Consider the following 27,509-nt stretch of genomic DNA (forward strand, 5'->3'; position numbering starts at 1 on the left):
GTTCTTTTACCAAGTGGGAAATCTAGTTGAGATAAAGCAGTTCCCATAAAAATGCAAACAAACAAACAATGCTCAAATCATAGCTTCTGCCAATCATGACATAAGGCTTAGAGACCTGCATGTTACCATGAAGAGACATCAACAAACAATAAAACTAAACCCCGTCCAAACAGGCCTTGGAAGGCCCAATGGTACTGACCTACTGTCATGTCATTCCCAGCCGACAGGCTTCACTGGATACAGGGGAGGGAAGGGGAGGGGGGGGGGGCATGTGGTCAACACACTGCTCTCAGCTTCTGTGACTGGAACCTACTTCTCAATAAAGTAGCTGCTCATTTGGCTTCACAAGGGCTGAGCAGCAAACTATAAGCATGCAAAATTAAATTGAACAATCTGCTATGCAAAAGTGAGATGAAACTGAATTAGAAATGAGTGAATTAAGAGTGACATGCAAGTGACTAGCACAATGGAGGAAAGATTATACATTACACAGCTGAAATGGTTTGGATATGTGCAAAAGATGCAAGAGACTAGAACCTCTATACATTACTTGGACATTCCAGAAAAAGATATCGAGACCAAATAATTGAACACCTTTTCCATGAAGGAGCAACACTGCAAGATGTAAAAAGAGAGGAAGTTTACAGAAACAGATGGAGGCAAATTGTCCACAATACAGCAGAGCCTCCCCCCCCCCCCCCCCCCCCCCCCCACAATTCAGTACTCGATAACTTGGCAGTCCACATAATTCGACCATCTGCTCACAGGGTAGAAAAACCTTTTGTCTTGCATCACACTTCCATTCCTCCACTACATGACTGGCACTGGCACATGCTCAGTATGTCTGGAAGAAGGATATGACAAGTGTGTTAAGTGAATTTGCACAGAAACATTGAAAGAAAGGAAAAGTATGAAGGAAAGCAAATTTCATGAGGTAAATGAAGCATTTTACATTTAGTTTTGCCAAACATGAGAGAAGGGAATGCCAATTAGTGGGTCAATCTTGCAAGAGAAGACCTTGAAATTTTATGAATAGTTAAAAAAAAAACATGATGATCCTGAATTTGTCACAAGGACTGGCTGGCTTGATCATCCAACAATATAGTGTCTGTGGGGGGAAAAGTATCTGGTGACACCAAGGGTATGTCTCAGTTTAAGGAGAAGTTTCAGAAAATTATTGAAACTGAAGGTTTGAACAAAGAGCAATTGTACAACTGTGATGAAACAGGGTTGAATTATAAACTGTTACCAGCTACAAGTCTTCCTTTTAAGGAAGAATTGTAGTCCCTGGTTTTACGAGGAGCAAGGAGAGGGTTACAATCCTAGCATGTAGTAACGCAACAGGTGACCACAAACTAAAACTTAGTCTCATTGGAAAATCAAACAACTCATATGCTTTTAAGCATATTGAAGTGAATAAACTTTCAGTTTGGCACCAAAACCAATCAAATGCCTGGATGAGTGGTGCACTTTTCAAAGAATGGTTTCATAAAGTATTTGTCCAATTGCTTGAGCAATTTTTAACATCTAAAAATCTGCCAAGGAAGGCTATTCTGATTTTGGGCAATGTGTCTTCACACCCAGACACTGAGCAATATTTCTACCACCCAATGTCACAGTGCTATGCCAACCCATAGACCAAGAAGTTTGGGTTAGTCTCAAGAGAAGATATAGGCACAAGCCATTATCCTCCTCCTCTCTTTCTGCAAATGATGATTGCCAAGGTCCTATCCAGAAATTAAAGAAAATTGACCTATTGGATGTTGTTGGATAGGAAGCAGACTCCTGGAATGAATTAGAGTGTCACTATAACTGGTTTGTTTCTGAAGAAAACTTCCTGATCACGAGGGGCATGAGTCCATTGAACATCATGATGAAGAAAATGTGAACTTAATCAACCTCATGAACAAAGTTCCTGGATGTGAAGAGGGCAATGAAACTGAAGTTGAAGAGTGGTTCCAGAATGATACCGAACAAGACATTATGTTCTATGCAGAAATTATTGGGGCTGTTAAAGTTCATGAAGAAATTCACAAAAGTGATGAAGACACTGATGTTGAGTACTCCACCGTACAAGACCCTAAAATATCACATAGTGTAAATCTGCCTTTCAGTATTTTGAACAAGAATGTGCATTAGTAACTGACTTACTGTTCCTTCATTGCCTTCATGATGAAGCACCAAGACACAGAGTGCAATGTGGAAAACAACAAGACATTACAACTTTTTAAAAGTTGGATTTTTTATTTTCATTAGAGAAAACTTCATGCCTTTGTAAAGTAATTTTCTGAACTCAGTCTTATCAGGTAAATTACCATATTCATTAACTTTTATTAGTAAAGTCTCTGTGCCCTCATAAAGTAACATTCCTTCACTTTAAGGGTAAACTGAAATATTTGTAAGTTACATTTATATACAGTTCAAGTATCAGGTATTTTCTTAAGTTTATTCGGACAATTTGAGTTTTGACTAATAGCATTCTGCATAAACTGTTGTATTCCCAGGCAACAAATAAAAGTTTTTTATGATGAAAAATATTATTTATTCTTTTTTTAACAGCTTTCCTGATAACCCAGCATTTTCACAAATTTGGCCCCCTTCCGTCCACCTTAGGCCTGCCTGACTTGCTTGAGATACCCAGATGATGATGATGATTATGATGATAATGAAGGAAGGACAAGGTCTGTCTTCTATAGATTACTTGGGATAGTTATTTGTGCCAGTGTTTGTGTGTTTGTAAATCATAGCCAGCAATATGATGAATGACAGACACAATGATGTCCAACACCATTGCCTAAATTGTTAATTTATTACAATGGCCAAGAATACATGCTAAAATGACATAAAATCTTGAGTAACTCAAGCATATGGAAAATACAGATCAGTCACAGGTTTTATTTTAATAACACATTCATTTTAATACTGAGTAAAATGACAGCAGCATTTACCTTAGATTATGCAGACTGTAATCACCAACTTCTACCTGTGTGTGCCACAGCTACTAATGTAAGCCCTTCCTTTAGAATACTGTGTTTTGTGTGTGTGTGTGTGTGTGTGTGTGTGTGTGTGTACAACACACAAATTTCATTGCCAGGTAGCCACTCTGTTACCACTAGACAGTATGCCTACTTTGAATGGAAAGTCCGCTTTTCTACCACAATCTATCAGATGACAATTCCAGCCATAATACAATATGACACACAAATTCATCATTGTTATCTTTATTATCAACACAATCTCTAGCAAATTAAAATCCACTGGTAATAAAAGCCTCCTCTCAACTTTTTTGTGCATTACTGTCTGTAGAGATATATATTGTTGATTCTTCAGCATGTTTCCTAACACCACCTACCTAAATTCCATTATGTCACTGTCTCAACCTACACTTATCTCTTGGAATCTACGAAGGGGAATTTTTGGTCCATCAATCATCCATGAAGTTAAATGTATGTCTTGTTTCCCCTGGGCAGCTGGTGAAAATTTTGCTGAAACAGTCTAAAGCTTTCTCAAACCTATGTGCCCTAGATGACAGAATTATACTCATTGCTCCTCTCTATAATTTTATTCACAACTTGCAAATGGCCCACTGCACTAGATCCACTTCTAACACCAGTCTGTTACTTTGCCTAATTAAAATTTAACGTTTTTATACTCAATTGGTGACAACTTCTGTAAGATCTTTTACATCACAGAGATGAAACTTACAGGTCTACAGTTTTGTCTTGTGTGGTATTGTACAATGATTTCATTGCCAACCAAAGCTGGCAACACATTTTTATACTACAGACATCAGTAATGCCTCATTTGCAATCTGTGATGATGAATGGAAGGTGCTCCTGAAAACACACACACTCTCTCTCAGCACTGCTGCATCATCACATGGAGGTTGACACAGAGCCGAGCATGGACTCGCTCTGACCAGTTCGTGACCACTGCTGAAGCAGTCGACATCCTCTAGTCATGACACCAGTGCTATTCAAGTCTCAGATGGAACTGTACCTTTGTAAATGTTGAACTTTTACTTCAAGAGAGGAGTTTGTAACAGTGCGTATTAATTGACCCTTTACTGTTCAAAGACAGATGTAAACATTTGACACACCCCTACAGCAAGGGATTGTATAAACTCCTCTCCCAGAGCAACCAAACAACCCACAGTTATGACTGGATGATTGTAGTTTTGTCGGGTCATAACATCTTGTCTGTCTGTGTTCTAGTAAAGGGCACATTTACAGTTTCATCCCAGTTTTAAATAGTCTTCATTCACAAAAAATCAGTAAAACCTTTTGCAACTCAGTTTAGTACAAATTTTCCTCAAACTTTAAACATTTCTTTAGAAATACCATTATCTCCAGGTGCCTTTCCTTTCTTCATACCTAGAATAGCTTGTATAAACATAATCAGGCATTAATTCTGGAATCTCAATATTTTCATTATTATCCATGTTTCTGACTCATCTCTTGAGCAAGACAAACCCTTAAAAAATCTTGGAATTCTTGTACAACTTCTTTTATGTAGCTGTTCCAAGTGACGAAATGAAGTGCCTGCCCAACATAAGATTCTTTTTCCCTTCCCTTAACCTTCATTGTTTTCAACTGTTTCTCTAACCAAACCTTCACTACAAATAATCTGAAATGAAAGTGACAAATCACTAAAAAAGTCGAGGTGTTGAGTAGTTAATAGGCACAAACATACGATTGAAAACTTCGCTAGCATTAGGACAAATCCTTAATAGATTTAAGAATGTCCACCCCCCCCCCCCCACCACCACACACACACACACACACACACACACACCTTAAAAACACATTGGGCCTGATGAATAAACAATTATTTACATTTTTCCAGAACTTACAACACCATAACAAAATGTCATGTCAATTGTACCTTCTCGACTGGAATACTCTCTTTAAAATTCTGAAGGTGGCAGGGGCAAAATACAGAGAGTGAAAGGCTATTTACAATTTGTACAGAAAGCAGATGGCAGTTATAAGAGTACAGGGGCATGAAAGTAAGCAGAAGGAAATGAGACAGGGTTGTAGCCCATCCCTGATGTTATTCAGTCTGTGCATTGAGCAACCAGTAAACAATAAAAAAGAAAATTTTGGAGTAGGAATTAAAATCCGTGGAGAAGAAATAAAAACTTTGAGGTTTGCCGAGGATAGCTTAATTCTGTCAGAGACAGCAAAGGACCTGGTAGACCAGTTGAACGGAATGGACAGTGTCTTGAAAGGAGGATGTAAGACGAACATCAACAAAAACAAAACAAGGATAATGGAATGTAGTCGAATGAAATCAGTTGATGCTGAGGGAGTTAGTAGATGACAGTTGCTATTTGGGGAGCAAAATAACTGATGATGGTCGAAGTAGAGAGGATATAGACTGGCCATAGCAAGAAAAGCGTTTCTGAAGAGGAGAAATTTGTTGATATCGAGTATAGATTTAGGTGTCATGAAGTCTTTTATGAAAGTATATGTGTGGAGTGTAGCACTGACAATAAATAGTTTAGACAAGAAGAGAATAGAAGCTTTCAAAATGTGGTGCTACAGAAGAATGCTGAAGATTAGATGGTTAGATCATGTAACTAATGAGGAGATACTGAACAGAATTGGGGAGGAGAGGAAATCATGGCACAACCTCACTAAAAGAAGGGTCTGGTTGGTAGAACACATTCTGACGCATGAAGGGACCACCAATTAAGTACTGGAGGGAATAGTGGAGGGTAAAAATCATAGAGGTAGACCAAGAGATGAATGCACTATGCAGATCCATGAGGATGTAGGTTGAAACAGTTACTCAAAGATGAAGAAGCTTGCACAGAATAGAGTAGGATGGAGAGCTGCATCAAACCAGTCTCTGGACTAAAGACCACAACAACAACAACAATAACAACAACCTCCTCACACCCTCTCTAAGGCAGCTGCAAATAGTATCGTCTAATTCAGCACACTTTCATCATGTTCCTATTATTACTTGCTTTAATCTTTTGCTTTCTCTACATCTACAGGGTGTACATAAAGTCCAGGAACACTTTCAATTACTTATTGCACAAGAACCAAACATAGTACAAATACCACTGTGTGTCATTTTGACGTGAAACCCTGCAAGTTTTTTTCATGTATACCACCACAGCGTAGTTTGGTAATTTGCTGATAGACAGCGCTAGTTGCAAACATGGCAAGTTCAGGTTCGGAGTGAGCTTTCTGTGTGCTGGAGTTCGACAAAAACAAGTGTGCTACAGCTGTTCAACGGACGTTTAGAACCAAGTGCAGTACGAAGCCATCAACAAGGAAGGCCATTTACCACTGGCTCAACAAATTCATTATGACGGACTGCTTTTGCCCGGCAAAGCGAAGTGGATGTCCCAGTGTGAGTGAAGTGAATGTAGAGCGCGTATGAGAGACATTCATAAGAGTCACTCATGGTTCGCATATCGAATGTTTGTAAAATAACTTTAAGAGTTTCTCGTCAACATGCAATATGTATGACATCTGTACAATGTTCTTGTGCAATAAATAACTGAAAGTGATCCCGGGCTTTATGTACACCCTGTACATCTAAACTCTGCACATCACCATGACATGCATGGCAGAGCATACATCCCATTTCACCAGTTATTAGGGTTTCTTCCTGTTCCATTCACTTAGGAAGTGTGGATGAATGATTGTTTGAATGCCTGTGTGTGTGCAGTAATTATTCTAATCTTATTTTCACAATCCCTAAGCGAGCGATACATAGGGGATTGTAGTATATTCATAGGGTAACCATTTCAAGATAGTTCTTGAAACTTTGTTAACAGACTTTCTCAGAATAGTTTATATCTATCTTCAAGAGTCTTCCAGTTCAGTTCCTTCAGTATCTCTATGACTCTCTCCCACATACTAAACAAACCTATGACCTCTTGTGCTGCCCTTCTCTGCATATTTTTAATACTTCCTGTTAGTCCTATCTGGTATGGATTCCACACCCTTGAGCAATATTCCAGGATGGGTCACACGAGTGATTTGTAAGCTATCTCCTTTGTAGACTGATTGCATTTTTCCAGCATTCTACCAATAAACCAAAGTCTGCCTTCTGTTTTACCCACAACTGAGCCAATATGATGATTCCATTTCATATCCCTGCAGAGTGTTACACCCAGGTATTTGTATGAGTTGGCCGATTCCAATAATGACTCGTTGATATTATGGTCATAGGATATATTTCTGAACACTTAAAGCAAGTTGCCAATCTTTGCATCACTTTGAAGTCTTCTCAAGGTCAGACTGAATATTTATGCAGCTTCTTTCAGATAGTACTTAATTACAGGTAACTGCATCAGGTGCAAAATGCCTGATGTTACTATTAACGCTGTCTGCAAGGTCATTAATATGCAACATGAACAGCAAGGGTCCTAACACACTTCCCCTGGGTTGCCTCATCCAACCTGAGTTTCCCTCTTCTTTTGCATTTTTCATCAACATCTTGTGCTTGTTACATATGTACCACTGTTAAATAACTGCCTCATTCTTTTATTTCCATATAATCTACATTTTTAATATCCTGACTTTGTGGCTTTTAATCTGATACACCTCCCTATTTTTTGACAAATTCTATGAATCGAAATTTCTGACTTATTGCCTGATGAATCTGTTTCTTTCTAGCTCTCTATCTATTTTTACTCTAACAAGCCTACTGCCACCTGCAATTCAAAAATGGTTTAAGACTGTCACCTCCTATGCAATTACTTTATTATTTGATGAAATTTAGTCAGTTTCATATTTAGATCCATTTGATCCTAAAATTATTTTACTTTGATGAATAAACATAGATACAATTTTACATACACTGGCTGTTCATTTTAACTGAAGTTATTGAAATATCTTGAAAACTACACATCGGATCATAAAAAGTTAGAATTCCAATTTGTTTGTCTTGGAGGGGGACATTCAATGATGCCACACTCAACCCCCAGCCCACCCAATACATGGGTGGCTGGGTGTATCTTTGAAATCATCAATGGGAAGCCCCCTTTTTTTTATATCAAATTATGATTCTATGGCAAAATCTGCATATGTTTTGTCTGAAGCATTTTCTTTTTCATTTCACCACAGATGGTGCTGTAATTGGAGGAACAGAAATAGATACACAATCGTAAGTTATAAAATGCTACTCAAAGACCCTTGAATATCCAATGGCACTTCAGATCCCACCGCCATGTTGCGATGATAGGACAGCCCAGTATTTCATAACTTCTAAAAATTGGAAACCCCATTCGCAATGTTCTGTTCCTCCAACATATTGGACAGAGGACACTTGGTGCGTCACTGTGGCCATGTAGCGAACTATGACGTATCATAACTGGCAGTACACTGAGACTGGAGCTCACATGTTGTGCACAAGTAAAACTGATTGCGGCTCTAAATGTTATGATATGTGCACAGTGTTTATTGCCTGCACATCTACCTATCATATGGAGAACAGTTGTGCAAGTGAATGATGAATATTGCAACCAAAAAAGACAATGCTGAAATGATCCTGATTTATGGAGAATGTAGGAGAAATGTTGAGGCTGCTGTTGCCTTGTATGCCAAGTGTCTTCCACAGGAAGTTTGCTCTCATTTGTTCTTTTACAAGGCTGTGAACACCTTTAAGTCAGATGGCAGCAAATAGAACAGCAAAAGGAAATGAAGCAAACATGTACAAGAGAAGCCAGTGAAATAGCCGTACTAGCAGCAGTGCACCGCAACCCACGGATAAGCGCCTGTCAATGCAATTATACCGTGACTCCAGTACGTCTGTAGGTACAGTGAAGAGCCAAAGAAACTGGTACACCTGCCTAATACCGTGTAGGTCCTCTGCAAGCGTGCAGAAGTGCCACAAAATGATTTTGCAAAGACTCGACTTGTGTCTGAAGTAATGTTGGAGGGAACTGACACCATGAATCCTGCAGGGCTGTCCATAAATCCATAAGAGTACGAGGGGTTGAAGATCTCTTCTGAACAGCATGCTACATGGCATCCCAGATATGCTCAATAATGTTCATATCTGGGGAGTTTGGTGGCCTGCGGAAGTGTTTAAACTCAAGAGTACTATTGGAGCCATTCTGTAGCAACTCTGGACATGTGGGGTGTTGCATTGTCCTTCTGGAATTGCCCAAGTCCTGCTGACATGCAGGGTCCATGGATTCACAAGGTTGTCTCCATATCCGTACATGTCCATCCGCTCGATACAATTTGAAACAAGACTCTTCTGACCAGGCAACATGTTTCCAGTTGTCAACAGTCCAGTGTCAGTGTTGATGGGCCCAGGCTTTGTGTTGTGCATTCATCAAGGGTACGTGAGTGGGTCTTTGGCTCCAAAAGCCCTCATCGAAGATGTTTCATTGAATGGCTCACACACTGACACTTGTTGATGGCCCAGCATTGAAGTCTGCAGCAATTTGTGGAAGGGTTGCACTTCTGTCATGTTGAATGAATCTCTCCAGTCGTCATTGGTCCCATTCTTGCAGCATCTTTTTCTGGCTGCAGCAATTTATCAGATTTGATGTTCTACCGGATTCCTGATATTCACAGTTCACTCGTGACATGGTCGTACAGGAAAATCCCTACCTCATCGCTACCTCAGAGCTGCTGTGTCCCATCCCTCATGCACCAACTGTAATAAATCATGTTCAAACTCAGTTAAATCTTTATATCCTGCCATTGTAGGAGCAGTAACCAATCTAACAACTGTGCCAGACACTTGTCTTATATATGGGTTGCCGACCACAGTACCGTATTCTGCCTGTTTACATATCTCTGAATTTGAATACGCATGATTTTACTAGTTCCTTTGATGCTTCAGTATAGTATTGCCACAATATTGCATCACCTTAAGTATCATCCATACCAAGTGCCACTGCATCAAGAACTTCATGGCACTGATTTCCATAAGCCGGTGGTGTTTTATGAATGGGCATATCAACAAATACAAATAACCCCCATGTTCTTTGCCAAGGACCTATTACTGATGAGTCTACAGTCACAAACCATGGTAGCATTAACTGGCACATTATGCATTACTGGAGTGCAGACAATCCCACTGGTTAAGGTAAGTTCGCCTTTAAAATCCTTTTTTGGTTAACATATGGGGTGGCATCACGAGGAACAAACTCGCTGGTCCATATTTTATTGACGGCACACTGAATTGATGCAAATACAGAACAGTTTTGGATCAGGAACTACTAGCACTACTGCATGATGTTGCCCTTGACATCTGATAACATATGTGGTTTCAGCATGACGACTGCACAGCACATTACACAGTTGAAACACAGTAGATATTAGTCTGTGTTTACACTGGCTGGTGGATTGGCAAAGCTGGCCCTGTTACTTGGCCCACTAGGTTGCTGTATTTGGCATCACAAGATTTCTTTCTGTGGGGATATTTAAAAGATAAGGTGTGCCAGCAAGTGCCAACATACGGTGATGACATGGTTGACTGCATCAGAAACTCCAGTGTTGACATTCCAACATATATGCTTCTGCCCTGTGCATGGTCATTTGAAAAGCAGACCACTAAGTGTTTTGAAGTTGGCAGTATTACGTTTGCACACTTACTCTAACTGGAAAAGTAGAGCAGCATTCGCCTCAAGCCACAGCCACAAGCCTGTATGTCGAGTAGTCCCCTGTTCAATATGTCAGAGGAATACCACATTGCAAATTGAGTTTCCCATTAGAAGTTATGAAATACTGGCCTATCCTATCCTCACAGCATGGAGGTGGAGTCTCAAGTGTCATTGGATGTTCAAATGCCATTGAGTAGCACATCATAAATTATGATTGTGTACCCATTTCTATTCCTCTGATTACAACACCATCTGTGGCAAAACAAACATTGTGAATTTTTCCACGAAATTATAACCTGCAACAAAAAATGGGGGTTCCCATTGAAGATTTCAATGTTGCCTCACCACTAATGCATAGGGTAGTGGGGAGGGGGGGAGGGGGGTTCGAGTGTGGTATCATTCAACGTTGCCCTCCAAAACAAACAAACTGGAATTACAACTTTTTTTATCCAATGTGTAGTTGCCGAGATATTTCATTGTCTTCAGTTACAGTGAACATCCTGTATATCTTCAGGTTTACAACTGTTTAGAAGACCAACCTGCATAGAAGTCAATGCTTGTTGCAATTGAAACTCGAGAAATTGGTCCCAGTATATCAGTTGTGTTGTCCTCAGAAAGGAGCATCCCTTTGATTTCTGATGTCATTGAGTAGAACAGAAATTCTTCAATGCCTGGAACATAATATAACCAACATAAACAAATAAGTAAGAATTTCACAATTTCTCTATATAGGGTACTAAAGACGAAAATCTGTTAAAATTATTTACCTCAAAATTTTCTGTTTAATTAAAGGATGTAAAGAGCAACCACTAATAATAGAACTTGATAGTAATACCACGATTTGGAGGAACAGCAGATACATAACTACTATCTGTCCATGATGTACAAATCTGTTTTTCCCTGTTACAATTTTTAGTATATTGTATACAAACAGCAGTACAGGAAAGAAGCCTGATATTCCTTGAAAGGACATGAAACATTGACTAAATGCTGCACCAAGACTAGCTAACCGGAGAAGAAATATTAGAAATGTGTCTAGGTTCAAGACTTAGTCTGCCACATTGTTTCAAGTTGTTATAAACATTTGAAACATAATATGCTCTTAGATGTTTAAAAATGTGTAACACACTACATGGCAGGAACATAATTCAACAAGGTGCTGGGTTATAAAAATATTTCACTGTAAACCTTGACATATCTCCTGTACAATGAATCAAACAATTTGAAAATTGTATGTAACGGGATGAATAAATCACTTTGTACATTTTATTTCATTGCAGTAATATTACTGAGTCAAGTGCGAGTATCTACTATTTCTTCCTCACTATGGTCTTAGCATCACAGTATTTTGGCAGAGGATCTTTAGAGGTTGGAGGAAACTAGTGGAAATTTAAAGCTTTATTATTCAGTCTGTGGAATGTGTCAAGCCAGATCAATTAATAAGAACACTGTCTGTGAAAGTATGCATCCAGGACTAAATCCAATTCTGGTAGGCAATTTTAACTAGTAACAAATATTCAACACAGTACATAAACTGCTAAAATCTGCAGATTCAGTTTCAGCAAAAGCACTGAACTGTGGCTAATACAAACTCTCTGTTTTATTTCTTTTCACATAGCATGGCAGGAAAGCCACTGTGGAGTGCCAAATATACCTGGGTTCATGAGTATTGCCCTGCTGGCTCATTTTAGAAGAAGGAAGAGTAGGGTTTAACATGCTGTTTGCAATGATGTGGAGATGGAGCACAAACTCAGAATGATGAAGGAAATTAACTGTGTCATTTTCAAAGGTGTTCAGATTTGTACATCATGGACAGATAGTAGTTATATATCTGCTGTTCCTCCAAATTGTGGTATTACTATCAACAAGGGTCTCCATAATGCTCATAAACTACTGCTAAACCTTCTGTGGTGGTAATTTCCTATGGGACCAAACTGCTGAGGTCATGAGTCTAAATCTTTTGTCCTAAGGCATCAGTGAACAACAGTATTAAAGGGTCATATGATCAGCACATGCTGGGCAGACCACTATTTTAAACATAAGGTTCTGAGCAAGAAGAGAGAGGGAGAGGGGAGGGTAGAAGGGGCAGAGAGAGAGAGAGAGAGAGAGAGAGAGAGAGAGAGAGGGCAGGGAGGCAGACAGAACCAATAATTTTTCAGCATTAGCTAATTTAAAAAAATAATAAAGTCTAAGACTAATTGTTGTAACACATTATATGGTGTGGTTTCCAATCAGTTTGTTAATCATAATTGATACATGAAGCAGAATGCAGTCATGCTCTAGTTCAGACACCCTAACATTTTTATTGAGTTATTTAGCATTTGAAATAATAACATTTCATTTTTTCTCCTCTCATGTAGACTAAACCACTGACAAAAATATGTCAGTTTCATAAGTTGAAATTACTACACTAAAAAAAGGAGAAAATGTCTTGTTTAATGATCTGAAAACTTTGAATTTATTTTACAAGAAGTGGAGACTCTGACCAAATCTAATGTGCATTTCACTTGAGTGACAGAACAGCAACACAACAGCACTATGTGAACTTTTGTCAGGAAAAGATAGAGCACACTCTTAAGTCTAAATACTTTGCCATAAAGCTGGATTGGTCACTGATCTGTATAAAGATTTTAAGAAACACCAAGCAGAAACTGAATAAAAAGAATGTTTTGAATAAATTAGCTAGTGCTTCATGGGGAGCTGATGCACCTGTTCTCTAGGCCAGTCCTCCTTGTGCTCTAACATCAATGTACCCAATGATAAGATTGATTTCCACCTTAATGAACACATGATAGCCATTATAGTAACACTGAAGTTAACTCTTATACCATGGCTGCATAACAGGAGTGACATTGTCAGTAATAAAGGTAGCTACAAATACTTACATCTAAAACTTATAGTTATGACACACCATATAGTGGAGATACTGAGTCACAGATAGGCACAACAAAAAGGCTATGAAACAAAGCTTTCAGCCAAACAGGCCTTCATCAGAATTACACAAAACACGCGCACACACACACACACACACACACACACACACACACACACACACACACACATTCTGATGATTTGTTTGGCTGAAAGCTTTGTCTGACAGCCTTTCGTTCTGCCTATACAACTAAGCATATCTGTTATATGGTGAGTAGCAACTATTCTTTTCAAAATATTTTCATTATTCCATCCCGAATTTTCCATTGTTTGCTTATAGTTATAAAATACATATCAGTAATATTACAAACCAACACACTCTTCAGGCCGTTCTGAATGAGCAGTGTACCCAGTAGCACACTTGCAAGCTCGCTCTGTTTCTGACACTGGTAGGCAAAGATGAGCACAACCACCTTTATTATCAGAGCATGGATTTTTGCCGACTTGTTCATTTGGGTCATAGATCCGCAGAGATAAGACATTGGCTGTAATAATGAAAGAAAAATGTTACAAAAAAGTGGGGTGAAACCTTTGTCTTACATGTGAAACTAATACAATAACAAAATAAATCAAGTTGAGTCCCATTTCCACCTATATATGAGTGTTCATGTGACCTTAAGAATAATATTATCATGTTTCAGCTCCTGTTGATGAACCCTCCTCCCCATATTAATGCCTCAACTACTCAAATACGTACTTAGCAGTCTCTTTGTGCATTTCATTGTTTCTATTCCACCAGTATTTTCCTGTTTTGTACTGACGTATAGAATTTTGTATCATTATTCATGCTAGAATATACTATTGAATTTGTAGTTTCTGTCATATGAACTACTACTTGCAAGGTGCAGGAAAAACACTTACACGAACAAATGACTAACAAACGTCATGATTACATCCATCTTAAGAAATGGCACATTAGGAACAAGTGGGACTATTAAGGGACTAAGTAGGATAGTTACTTGGTCCTACTTGCAAAGGAGACACACCACGGCAAGATAAGAAAATGAATGCCCAACAACAGAAAAGACTAGAAAATGCAAAAAATTACAAATAGAATTAATGACAGTTGGCAAGTCAAGAGATGAAGAAATTAAGTACTTCGACATAAATGGAAAACAATCAGAACAAAATTATGATGTAAAGCAAACAGAAATAGAATTCAATAAAATACGGGGAAAATTCATGAGAATAGCTAAAATCATGTAATATACTATTCCAAATAAATTATTTTTGGAAAAAATATTCAAGTCTAACAAGCAGGAGAATAATATTTCAAATTTAAAAGGCTAATGGTGATTAATGAACTGCAAACAGCCACTGTTACCTGTTAATTTGTCACCATGAAAAACAAGCAGGATTTTTTCCCCATTTCATAGATATTTGCCTATATGAGAAAACTGAAATTACCTATAATTTGAAATATTACTGTATCTCATTGCTACCTATCAGAACCCCTCTGAGAGCATTAAAGATAAACACCAGTCCTAATTGTCCAACTGTAAAGTGACCCGTTTCCAAATTACATACAAAAATAACCACTATTTCATTATACATATAATTCAAAAACGATGCTTTGCTGATTTACATTGTTCTTATGTGAGAAACATAATATAAATGTGAAATTAATACTGTAACTAATCGAAAGAAATGTAGCACATGGTCAGGATGTACCAGTAAACCTATCATTATATAATTACTACAGCAATTTAAATAGAACATATAAATAAAGCACATTAATTGAATCTCCAATATATGTTAGCACTAAAACTCAGGCACTAGTTGATTTGTTATAAACAAATTTAGAAATGTAATTGTTACCTGTAACATAATTGGTCAGAAAATGTTATATTAACTCGTAACTAAGCTGAAAATAGCTTCACCTTGTTCAGCACTGAGATTGTAAATTTTTAGCAATGTGTAGCTCATATTCGGTTTAACTTTTAATTGTGATTTTACATAAAATTGTAAATTTCATTGTAGGTAATTGTTGACAAAAGTATAAATAGAGGTCACGCAGACAGCTTGGGGCACTCGTTTTTTGGCTAGGGTTCCGAGCAAATGTATTGTAGGCTCACTCGTTTGCTGATTGTTGTGAACTCTTGTGTCGTTTGATGTCAACTTTTGGTACATGTGATGTAACCTGTACAGTTCACCAGGCTCAGACACCAGAGTCCTGGAAATATATTGGTATTAAAACTGCACTGTACTTTGGAATTTATTTGGGAGTCTTCCACAATCCTTTTCATAGGCTGCGCAGCGACGAGACATGAATCCAGGAATTTTTCAAAACCCCCAGAACTAAACAACTCTCAATGTTGGTAGAATTGACGTGAAAACAACAGCGCATCGACTGGGCATTTCACTCAAAACATTTGCAATGCGGAGGTGGGAAAATATAAACATCTCAAATTCAAAGCAATTACTGTGACCTTACATTTCCTTACTTAAAGATAGATTCAACTGAATTGGTGTTCTTATAGTGAATAAGAAAAACAATAATACGGAAAGGACAGACTGCTACTCACCACAGAGGAGGCACTAACAGAAAGGCACAATGCAAAAGTATGCTAGAAATATTTAAGCTTACAAACAAACCCCTTCCTAAGTAGAAAACTCAAATACATTCACACAAGCATAAGTCACACACACATGGCCAGTGTCTATGGACAATAATGGCTGGAGACAGTGGCCATTTTGAGTTATGCTTCTGTGAATGTGTGTCTCTTGTCTATTTCTGAAGAAGAACTTCCCCTGAAAGCTTAAATATTTATAATATTCTTTTTCATTGTGCATGTCCATGACTCAATACCCCCTCTGTGTAGTGAGAAGTAATCTATCCTTTCCATATTATTGTTATTACATTTTGGAATTTCCATTGTTTGAATAAGCAAAACATATAGAACTGCTTAATTTTAGGGATCACAACAATAAACAGAGATTAACAGTTAACTGAGAGTAATAGAATAAAAGCCACTGAAAAATGAAAAGAACTTTTATTTTTAAGCTATGTCTGTATTGTACAACTTAAGAAAACTGGAGACTTAAATTTCTTCTAGTTATTTAGTTAACCCCAGCAAAGACAGTGATTCTGAGGCAAAAAGACAGTGAATGATGACAGAGAACAGAAGAAACTTCAAAAAATCAACTAATTCTAAAATCTTTGTTGACAGAAGTGAATGACTAGACACGGAAATTTATGAAGCTTAATATAGTCCTAAAACATGAAATTATTCCATCATAAATATGGTTTTACCTACATCTTGGACCCCTTTACTTATATACCACTTTTTCAGATTAACAACAAAAATAATCAGTTTTTGACAATGTAATGTAATTAGAAAGATAAAAAATCTACTTACCAGGACAACACACATATAAAAAAGGTATTATGTATGCAAGCTTTCGGAGCCAGTGGCTCCTTCCTCTGGCAGAAGAGTTGAAGGGGAAGGCAGAGGGGTTGAAGGAAAACAACTGGAGAGGTTTAGGACAAGGGGTAGAGTTCGGTAAAGTCACCCAGAACCTCAGGTCAGGGGATACATACTGGACGGGACGAGAAGGAAAGACTAATTGTTGAGGACTGCACCAAATGAGATTTGGAAACCTGAGAGCTTGAAGGTGGAAGACTAGATAATATGCAAGACAGAGATTACCGCTAAAACAATGGGCATGAGTTAATAAGAGTGAAAAGCTCAATGCATAGTATGCATTAGAGGTGTGGTGGGAAGGGGCGATGAGGGAGGCAGAGTTCCGAGAAACTGGTGCCTGGGGGAATAATAAAAATGCCACACGTGGTGAAACAGGCAACAAGGTCCTGACTATCATGTTGTAGACATGCTCTGCAACAGGATTTTGTGTGTTGCCAGTGTACACCCTCTGCCTATGGCCATTCAGCTTAACTGATAACTTGGTGATAGTCACGCTGACGTAAAAGTCTGAACAATGTTTATATAACAGTTGATGCACGACATGTGTCGTTTCACAGGTGGTTCTTCCTTTGATAATCTATGTTTTGCCAGTTACAGGGCTGGTATAGGTGGTGGTAGGAGAGAGTACAGAGTAAGTCTTGAAGTGGGAATGGTCACAGGGGTAGGAACCAAAGGGTAGGGAAATGGGTGCAAAAGGAGCACAGGGTCTGACAAGGATATTGGAGAGATTAGGAGGATGATGAAACATTATTCTGATTTTAGGAATCTTGAATACTTGAGTGTATTAATCAGCTACTTCAACAAGGCTGTTACTTCCTAAAATCATGCCCTGAAATGAGGTTCATTACGTCTGCAATTTTGCCCACCACCTCTAGAACAGCTTTTGTCACCCTCCCAATCTCCGCAACATCCTTGTTAGATCCTATGCTCCTTCTGTACCCATCTCCCCACCCTATTGGCTACTATCCATGTGACCACCCTGCTGTAAGATTTGCCCTATGCACCCTCTTACCACCACCTATACCAGCCCTGTCACTGGCAAACATATACTGTCAAAGGGAGAGCCACCTGTGAAACAAAACGTTATATACCAGCTGCCATGTAAACACTGTTCAGCCTTTTATATCGGTATGACTACCCTCAAGTTATCAGCTAGGAAGAATGGGCAGAGGCAGAGGGTTTATATCAACAACACATGAAATCCTCTACAAGATGAAATCCTCTACAAGATGACTGACATGACTTCGGTGCTGGTTTCACCACATGCGCCATCTGGATTCTTCCATCAGGCAGCAGTTTCTTGGAGCTCCGCGGATGGGACTAGCACTACAACATGTCCTTGGTTCTCGCAACCCACCTGGCCTTAATTTACATTAATTTCTCCTGCCTCGAAATTTATTCACAGTAACTACTCCTTTCTTCACTCTGTTTTAGTTTTCTAGACCTTTCATTTTCTGAGCTGTCTATAGTTCATCAACCTCCCCCACCCCACCCTCCACCATTATTACATACAACACACTTAGCTTTTCACTCTTATTAACTCATGCACAATATTTTAACAGTAATCTCTGTCTTTTATATTACCCTGTCTTCCATCTTTAGGTCCTCAGGTTTTCAAATCTCATCTGATGCAATCCTTAACAATCAGTCTTTCCTTCTTGTCCCATTCGGGTATGTCTCCCTTGACTTCTGAGTGACTTTTCTGAAATCTACCCCTTTTCCTAAACCTCTCCAGTTCTTTTCCTTCACCTCTCTTCCTTCACATTCAACCCTACTGTCAAAGGAATGAACCACTGGCTCTGAAAGCTTGCATACTTAACAGATTAAGTACTTAATCTGTACAGCACATCACTCTTAACTTATCTGACTGTTAGCAGTGTCCTATCATATACAGACTTTATAAGCACGTATCACAGTGTCATAACTTTAATAGTTTTAAAATTTGCACTTTAATTTTAAGATCTTACTGTACAAGATGTAATCAGAAAATTTGTGATTAAAAGTCTAAGAAGTGAAGATCATCAATGATCTTAAAATGATGGTGAAACATAGCATAAACCAAGATACTGATTTCCTTAACTTTGGAATTAATCTTCTCATTCTAGATGGAATCAAAGTGATAAGCTGCTTGAAAGCTGTGAAGGACCTTCAACTGTATAATCTTTGCAGTTCATGACCATAGTGAAGGAGATTTGGAAAAAAATGATATCAGCTTTGTTTTCAAGGTCCTAAATGGTTATTCATTCCATAACTATTGTGTGTTTCACTGAGAAGGGATCTTAGGAAGGAAGGTGGAATCAGTTTGGAGGTGAGGAATTCCTGGAAGATTATCAGCATATGGCTGGAGCAAGAATCACATTTGGAATGGATTGGAACTCTAGGACACAAGATTTTATCCATGCTTTCACTTGACTGCAGTCTATAGGCTGGGTGATAAAGAAATGCTTTCATTGAAGAATATGAGTGCCGTAAAGCAATTCCTTTATGACTCCCTCATAAGCGAACCTGTGTTTTAAGCAAAAGGCAAGGACTCTTGAGATAACTGAGACTTCTGAATGGATCAGGCTTTTCAGAAGATGACCATGTTGAAAGTCTGAGAGGGTATTCGGGAGCAGTGTATTTTCTGGGGGTGAAAGAGGTTTCTAGAGATGTGGGAGATGGAGAAGGTGAACAACACAGGTCTGACGGCTGCAACTGGTTGACACAGGGATTGTTTGGTACTGACATATGTAGCTGAGATATCTGTTGGGAATGTTGTTTCAGCTGCAGGTGTGTGTGTGTGTGTGTGTGTGTGTGTGTGTGTGTGTGTGTGTGTGTGTTTGTAGTTAAAATACAAAATGTGAGGTAGCTCAGAAGCTAGTAATGTCTCTACAGTGTTCTGTTTCTGTGCAGCATGCATCAATCATTTACAATTACTAGTATGTAGTTGTCCTTCTTTATTTTTGCTTATTGTTTCCATTTTGGAAATGTAATAATAATGTACCACAGAAACTTATGTTTCAATTATGTATTTCCTTTGCTACATCACTTGACTGTTCATTTTTCCTGCATGCTATTTGAGAGTGGAATGGCAGAGAAATACACTGAAAGAGGTATGATAAACCCTCTGCCAGGCAATTAAGTGTGAGTCATGTAGATGTAGATGTGAAGCATTGGAGAGAAGGTTTAAAGATATGAATAAGTTTACAGGACTGAAGATAAGGTATCAGGACAATTACAAGATCCAAATTATTTTATAAAGAAAGTGTCACTGATAAACAAATGTAAACTCACCAGTATTACTACGCAATATAACATCATCCAAGCCAGTTGTCTTATTTGCTATATGGATTGCTGCATCGTCTTGATTTGCGTAGTAGATGAGACCATGGTAGATTACAAGAGCTGACTTCTGTCCCGGTTGTAGCTGAATGGTTTCCACAGATTCAGTCTTAAAATTGTAATACTGAACAGAATGTGTCATAATATTGACCCAGTACAGTCTCCAGTCTGCCAAATCCATTGCAAGACCTAGTGAAATAAAGTTTGGCTGTAATTTACAATTTCTGTTGCTTTCTGAACATATTAAATCTCAGAATAACAATAATAATAATTATAATACACACTTACTCATACAATAACCTCTTTCCATGACAATATTCATTCCACTCAACTGATTTTCCAAATCTTTGCAGTCTCTGACAGAATCACAGTGTCATCTGCAAACCTTGCAGTTTTTATTTCTTCCCACTGAACTTCAGTTCCCTTCCCAAATTTCTCTTTGGTTTTCTTTACTGCTTTCTCAATGTAGAGATTGAATAACATGGGGGAAAAGCTACAACTCTGTCACACTCACTTCTCAACTACAGTCACTCTTTGACTCTTATGACTGCAGTATAATTTCTATAAAAGTTGTAGAGAAGCGTCCCTCACAGTACATTATCCCTGAACTTTCCCTCACAGAACTTTCAAAATTTCAAAGAGTGTACTCCAGTCAACATTGTGAAACACTTTCTCTAAATCCACAAATACTGTGATGATTTTTTTAAAATCCATCTTCTTTTCTGAAAGTATCTGTCTGGAGTGTAGCCTTGTATGGAAGTGAAATTGGAAGATAAATGGTACAGACAACAAGAGAACAGAAACTTCTGAAACGTGGTTCTACAAAAGAATGCTGAAGATTAGAGAGTAGAGGTACTGAATCAAACTGGTGAGAAAAGAAATTTATGCCACAATTCAACAAGAAGGAGGGATTGATGGATAGGATACCCACTGATGCATGAAGAAATCATCAATGTCATATGGAGGGAAGTGTGGGGAGTAAAAACTGATGAGGGAGACCAGAATTTGACTTGAGTAAGCAGATTCAAGTGAATATAGGTTAAAATAGCAATCAATATTGCTCACAAGGATTTATTAAATTTAATCACACATCCAAACGGTAATCAGTTTCAATTTTATCAAAAATCATCTTCAGACCATGTCTCACCAGATGGCGAGCACTTACCAGTGGTGTCCCGCAACTCTTATCAATGCTCCAACTGTCATCTCGGTTCACTGCCTGATGAGACATGGTCTGAAGGTGAGTTTTGGTAAAATCAAAACTGATTACCATTTGGATGTGTGATTATTAATTTTAATACATCCTTGTGATCAGGACCGATTAGTGTTTTAACTGTCTATAGATCACTGATTTTTCCAGTACTATTTTCAGAAGTTATGAACAGAGGTTGCAACAGCTATGCAGAGATGATGAGGCTCACACAGGATCTCACCACGGAGAAACTTTCACTGAGTGCCCAGAAACCACACTTAGCTTTTGAGTTGTGGACCACTAAAACAAAAACTCATTTCCTTGGTTGAGAATGCACACATCATACCATCATTAAAGTCTCACTAGTAACTTCCCACGCATTTATTATTACTATTTTGTAGATGCCCATGAGAAACAATTTATAATATACAAATATGTCCAGAATTAGAATGAGAATTCTATATCCATTCACATGTGGGGGAATGGACAGTTATGCCAAAACTGCAGTTAGTAGAATACCCGAACATATAAAGTTAATGTTAATTTCTTGGCACGAGTGTTTCATGCCTGTGTTTGTGACTTTATGATTATATATATTATTTACGGATAAAAGGTTTCATGCTGTAAGTTACTGAATTGAGTTAGACACTCAATTAAAAGATCTTTATTGGAAGGTAATTGTAGTTCTCAGTAAAGAAAATAGTGAAAAGACCAGTTTCATAAACAAGTTGATGGTGTTGTCTGAAAAATGTGTCACCACAAGGAAGCATATTAACCCCTGCTCTTTATAGCATATATGCTAATGAGCAACAACTTCCAGACTGTGCCAGAATTATGAAAAAGCTCTGGCACTTGCAACTCAGGCTAAGTTCTTTGAAGACATGGAAGTTTACTTAACAGATACTTCAAAGAAGATAAGTATTTATTATAATAGTAATCAAGTTTGCCCAAGCCTGTGTTCATCTTAAATACAGATAGGCACATCATAAACTCAGTGTCTCATGGCTAAGAGTACAAATAGAAGATACACCACACCCAAAATATTTAGGTCTCACAATTGATTGCATCTTGATATACAGCAGGACTGCCATAACACAAAGGTGGAAGAGGAATTATCCTTAGGAATATAGTTGGTAATACATGGGGAAATCATCCACTAACAACATTATAATAACATAACAACATTATAAGTCTGCTACTCCATGGCAGAATACATATTCCCTGTCTGGTGCAAGTCTGCCCATGTCAAAGAGATCACCAAAGCACTGAGTGAGATGTGCAGGTTTATTACCTGATGTTTGCAGCCTACACCACTTGTCAAGGTATATCAACTGGTAGGTATTGCTCCTCCAGATATCCACTGTGAGGTTTCCATCACTCAAATCTGGCCACCAAGTCTAGCCACCCATTACATGATTATGTATCAACTGCCCAGAGATTAAGGTCCATGAAAGTCTTACGTAAACCACAATCATATTAGAAATGATTCCATCTAAAGCAAGAACAGAAATAGGGAATGTATCAGCTGTAAAAGATCCTCTTTGGCCTCAAACCACTGAAAATCAAGAGAAGTGGACTACTGCTTGTTGTGTGCTGTCAGTTATCTACGATCTGGAATCTGAAGGTCCAAATGTAATTTGCAAAAATTGGTCTCTCCAGTGACAACTATCAGCCATGACTACAGAGAAGTGCAAACATTGCCCACTTGCTCTGTCCTGCACCAAGCACTAATGCAGATTTACTTCTGATCTGTCCAAACTTTTTGCAGGATACCTTACTTTAAGTCATCCATGGTGAAACTTGCAAGCTCCTAAACCTGGACATGCTTACTTTATGTAGTTTGTAGTTTTTCCCTTTGTATTTATACTTCTGATACGACTTTTTTTTTAAAAAAAAAAGAAAGGAGAAGGAAGAAACCACACAAACTTTTACACAATTTTTTTCCTCTTCATACTGATTTCCAGAATACGCAAACAATCTCTGTTCTCCCACGTACATCTGGTAGCTACAATTCCCTATAGGCACAGAAAAGCATAAGCTGTTTATTTTCCTTCACCAATTGAGATATCAATACACCAGCCATGAACTACTACTCTTATGATATCTTGAAATTAGATGCTCTTGTTTCAACAAACTGAAAAAATATGTTAAATCCTCACTGACCTCTTTCATAGCAGACTGACTGTCACAAAAGTCTTTCAACAATATCATCATATGCCAAGCACATTCACTGAACATCTTCACAAGGTCAGCATGTTAATTACTGGATCTGGCAATATGGATGGCAGAGGGTAGCCAGATTCACTTCCTGTCAAAGTACCTTTCCCTCCTCGGACAAAATTTGGGTACCCCAACTGTCTGCATGTAGTGTTATCCAAAATGACAGTGTGTGAACATTTTCTAAATGCTGGTGAATTGTGTAACTGAAAGACACACTGATATCAGCTCAGTATTCACTGAGTTGGATGTGGGAAACCGTCTTAAAAAATGGTATTCAGGCTGGATGGTACACTGGTCCTTGTCATTAATCTGATGGGCTGATTCATTCAATCTGGGGCCAGTGTCACTCCCTGAATTCTGGAAGCAACATATTAATGCGGGTAGCTACTTGGTGGGTTAATTGGATTATATATATGCAAAATTTTCAGTTAATAAGAAAAAGTAAGAACTGACTGACAGAACACTGAAGGAAGGTGAAAAGACACACTCGAAAAAAGAGAAAAAATGACATGACAGAAGAAAATAACTACCTTTTTTTAGCAATGATGGCATCAGAATTTCATTTATCTGTATAAATTAACCAAGGGGGGAAAAAAACACTGAAACTTGCTACATCTTTTTTCTTTAATGGATGGTTTATTTTTTTGCAATTAAATTAAGGCTGGCACCTCAAGATGGTTAGGTACGAGGAAAAATAAAGTATTTGTGCAACAAAAAATGTGACTGGCTCTCACATTTATTCTCATTGGTCATTTCTATGAATTAAGCATACACATATATTCTCCCATGTCACCCAGTGTGTAGTATCATTAATAGTTTGTAATTTCATTTATTTTTCATTTCTTTTCAAAAGTGTTTTCTATGAAAGAAATACAGACTGCATGCCATTTCATACATGTCAACAGTTACAGATGTTGATGAGGTACATGAAGATTTGCAGAGAGAATTAATATTATTGTATGAACTAAATGTCTTATTTACTTAACTGAATTAGTATCCTTTACAATGATTAACTAAAGACTAAGAGCACAAATAATGAACAAAGAGTAAATATGTCCATAGGCCTATCTCTGAAAACTAGAAACTTTATCCTTAAGCACAATGAAACTAAATGCAAACATGCAAAACTTTTTAAATAGAAATAATTATTAACTTACTTTGAGGTGACACAAGCAGTGGATTTTCCCGTTGGGTAACAATCATTTTCCTTTCACTGCCGTCCATACGGCTGCTTTCAATTACGTACTGACTATCTTGCATGTGACTCCAATACAAACCACCTCGTAAAGGATCCACAGCAAGAGAACGTATTTGAAAGACATCATCTGGTCCAACCACAGCAGAAATATATTCTCCTTCAAGGTTGCATACTAGTATGTAGTTATAGACAGCACCCCATGAACTCACAAACATATTTCCAGAAATCCAGTCAATGGCTAAACCTGTTGGCTGTTCAATACCTTGGAAGAATTCAGAGTTGTGAATTATTTATTTGATACTTATCTAAGTTACAATATAGTCTAGAAATGGAAACTCAAAAATTTCCAGTAAGATTTTGTTACATATAAATCCCAAAAATAAGAAGACATTTTTTCAATTAAAAATGAAGACACAATGAATAGTGTCAATACTTAAACCAACCTAAAATCCACCCACATTGAAACAATGAGAGGCTAATGTGCACAAACTAGGAAAATATATTTATATTAATGTATTTTTCTCTTAACGAACCAAAGAACAAAGCCAAAGTGCTTCATTTATTCTTGTGCTGATAGCTAGTAAGTAGGTACTTGTACTTAATGTTTTTTAACTACCACATATTCATTGATACTGTCATTTATTCCTTAAAATGTCATTTATTTCCTCCAATGATTTTATATACTCATTTACTCTTCATCTTACTTGTGCTTAAATTTTTTACATATATGAGACACTATATACCAAGGAAGTTATAAAGAGATTTTCTGTTAATATGTTCACAACAGACATAAATCCTTCTAAGAAAGTAAATGAGTCAAAATTAGGATAGAAAGCAAGCTAGATAATATAGCAAACACAACTTTACAAAGGATTATGAGAAACATGAAAGTAAGAATAGTGTCAATACTTAAACCAACCTAAAATCCACCCACATTGAAACAATGAGAGGCTAATGTGCACAAACTAGGAAAATATATTTATATTAATGTATTTTTCTCTTAACGAACCAAAGAACAAAGCCAAAGTGCTTCATTTATTCTTGTGCTGATAGCTAGTAAGTAGGTACAATAACACAGCATCCTTTGAACAATATCCACAGAAATCTGCTTGTGGGCCCAATTCATGAATTTTTACTTACAAAACTAAGACCAGTAGTTCAGTATTATTTAGTCAGTTCTTAGCTATCTATGATTAACTTTTAACCCTGACAGGTGAAACTAAAAATAAAGTGAAAAGATGAAAGTAAGAAATTGGTGCTGTTATTTCAAGCCCCATATGCAAACAACATTGTAGTAATCATAATTTATTGGCGGGAAATAAGTGAACAAAAACTGCAATGAAAATAATACTTTGAGCTTGCAATTTATATTACAACAAGAAGAAAATACAAAACTATGCAGTGTTGGTCTGAACAATAACACAGCATCCTTTGAACAATATCCACAGAAATCTGCTTGTGGGCCCAATTCATGAATTTTTACTTACAAAACTAAGACCAGTAGTTCAGTATTATTTAGTCAGTTCTTAGCTATCTATGATTAACTTTTAACCCTGACAGGTGAAACTAAAAATAAAGTGAAAAGAAGAAAAAGATTATGTTTATGATGGATGATGTTGATAATGACATTAAATGAAGTTGGACAATGACAGTAAAGAAAGTACATGTGATTTTGATGAGACATACAAGCATCTGGAAACAAAATCCTCATGTGGTGAACAACATACATTCTATAACTATGACAGTAAAGTGAGAAGTCATTACGTAGGTCCTTAATTACAGATGGAAACTGTTTGCAATATTGCAAAACTCTGAGTGATGAATCACTTGTGCTTGTCAATCACTCTCATCAAAGTTAAAAGTGAAATATTCGGAGAGTGGGTTGTGTGAAAAGGTTCAAAATTAACCTGTGAAGTTCACTGTTATGTTTGACAAATGTCACACACTGGCATGGGGGATAAGTAAACCACAGACCCCCTGTCACCTTTTTTTTTTTTAAAAAAAAAAACATTATTTAGTGGATTATAGAGCTATAGGAGTGTTAAATTAAATGATCCTGTACATTATGGTTCTGGAGGCCCCATTTGGAGTTGTTCAACTGTCTGCTGCAAGTCTCTTTAGTGACACCACTTCAGCAATATTCATGTCAATAAAGAGGATATGAAATGGGGGTTGGGCTGTTTGGGGTAAGAGACCAAACAGCGAGGTCATCGGTCTCATCAGATTAGGGAAGGACAGGGAAGGAAGTCGGCCGTGCCCTTTCAAAGGGGAACCATCCCGGCATTTGCCTGGAGCGATTTAAGTAAATCACGGAAAACCTAAATCAGGATGGCTGGACACGGAATTGAACCGTCATCCTCCCGAATGTGAGTCCAGTGTGCTGGATATGAAATGATTAGGACAATGCAAACACCCTGTCTCCAAGCAAAGAACATGTTTGACCCAGCTGGGAACCAAACTTGGGACCCTGAGATCTAGAAGCAACAATGCTAACCACTAGATCATGAGCTCCGGAGTCTTGAGGCTATCATAACCGCATATAGCCCACAATATGTGCATGCTATCATTTATTTCAGCAAAGGTCTATTCACCTCAAAGAATACCAGCAACACAATTCTCCAAATTGTGAAGTGTATT

At 37.8% G+C, this 27,509-nt stretch overlaps 1 protein-coding gene across 1 annotated transcript in view; it reads right to left on the reverse strand.

The window, feature by feature from the left end:
• Window positions 1-27,509, reverse strand: part of LOC126195380 (low-density lipoprotein receptor-related protein 1) — an 818,691-nt gene that overhangs the window by 236,035 nt on the left and 555,147 nt on the right. The window contains exons 29-32 of the mRNA XM_049933960.1: window positions 24,832-25,134; window positions 20,215-20,451; window positions 13,828-14,001; window positions 11,125-11,256 (exon numbers count right to left, since the gene is read on the reverse strand). Coding sequence (XP_049789917.1) covers window positions 11,125-11,256; window positions 13,828-14,001; window positions 20,215-20,451; window positions 24,832-25,134 — 846 coding nt within the window. The remainder of the gene's footprint in view (window positions 1-11,124; window positions 11,257-13,827; window positions 14,002-20,214; window positions 20,452-24,831; window positions 25,135-27,509) is intronic.

The sequence above is a fragment of the Schistocerca nitens genome, chromosome 7, assembly GCF_023898315.1.
Source record: "Schistocerca nitens isolate TAMUIC-IGC-003100 chromosome 7, iqSchNite1.1, whole genome shotgun sequence".
NCBI classification, from domain to species: Eukaryota; Metazoa; Arthropoda; class Insecta; order Orthoptera; family Acrididae; genus Schistocerca; species Schistocerca nitens.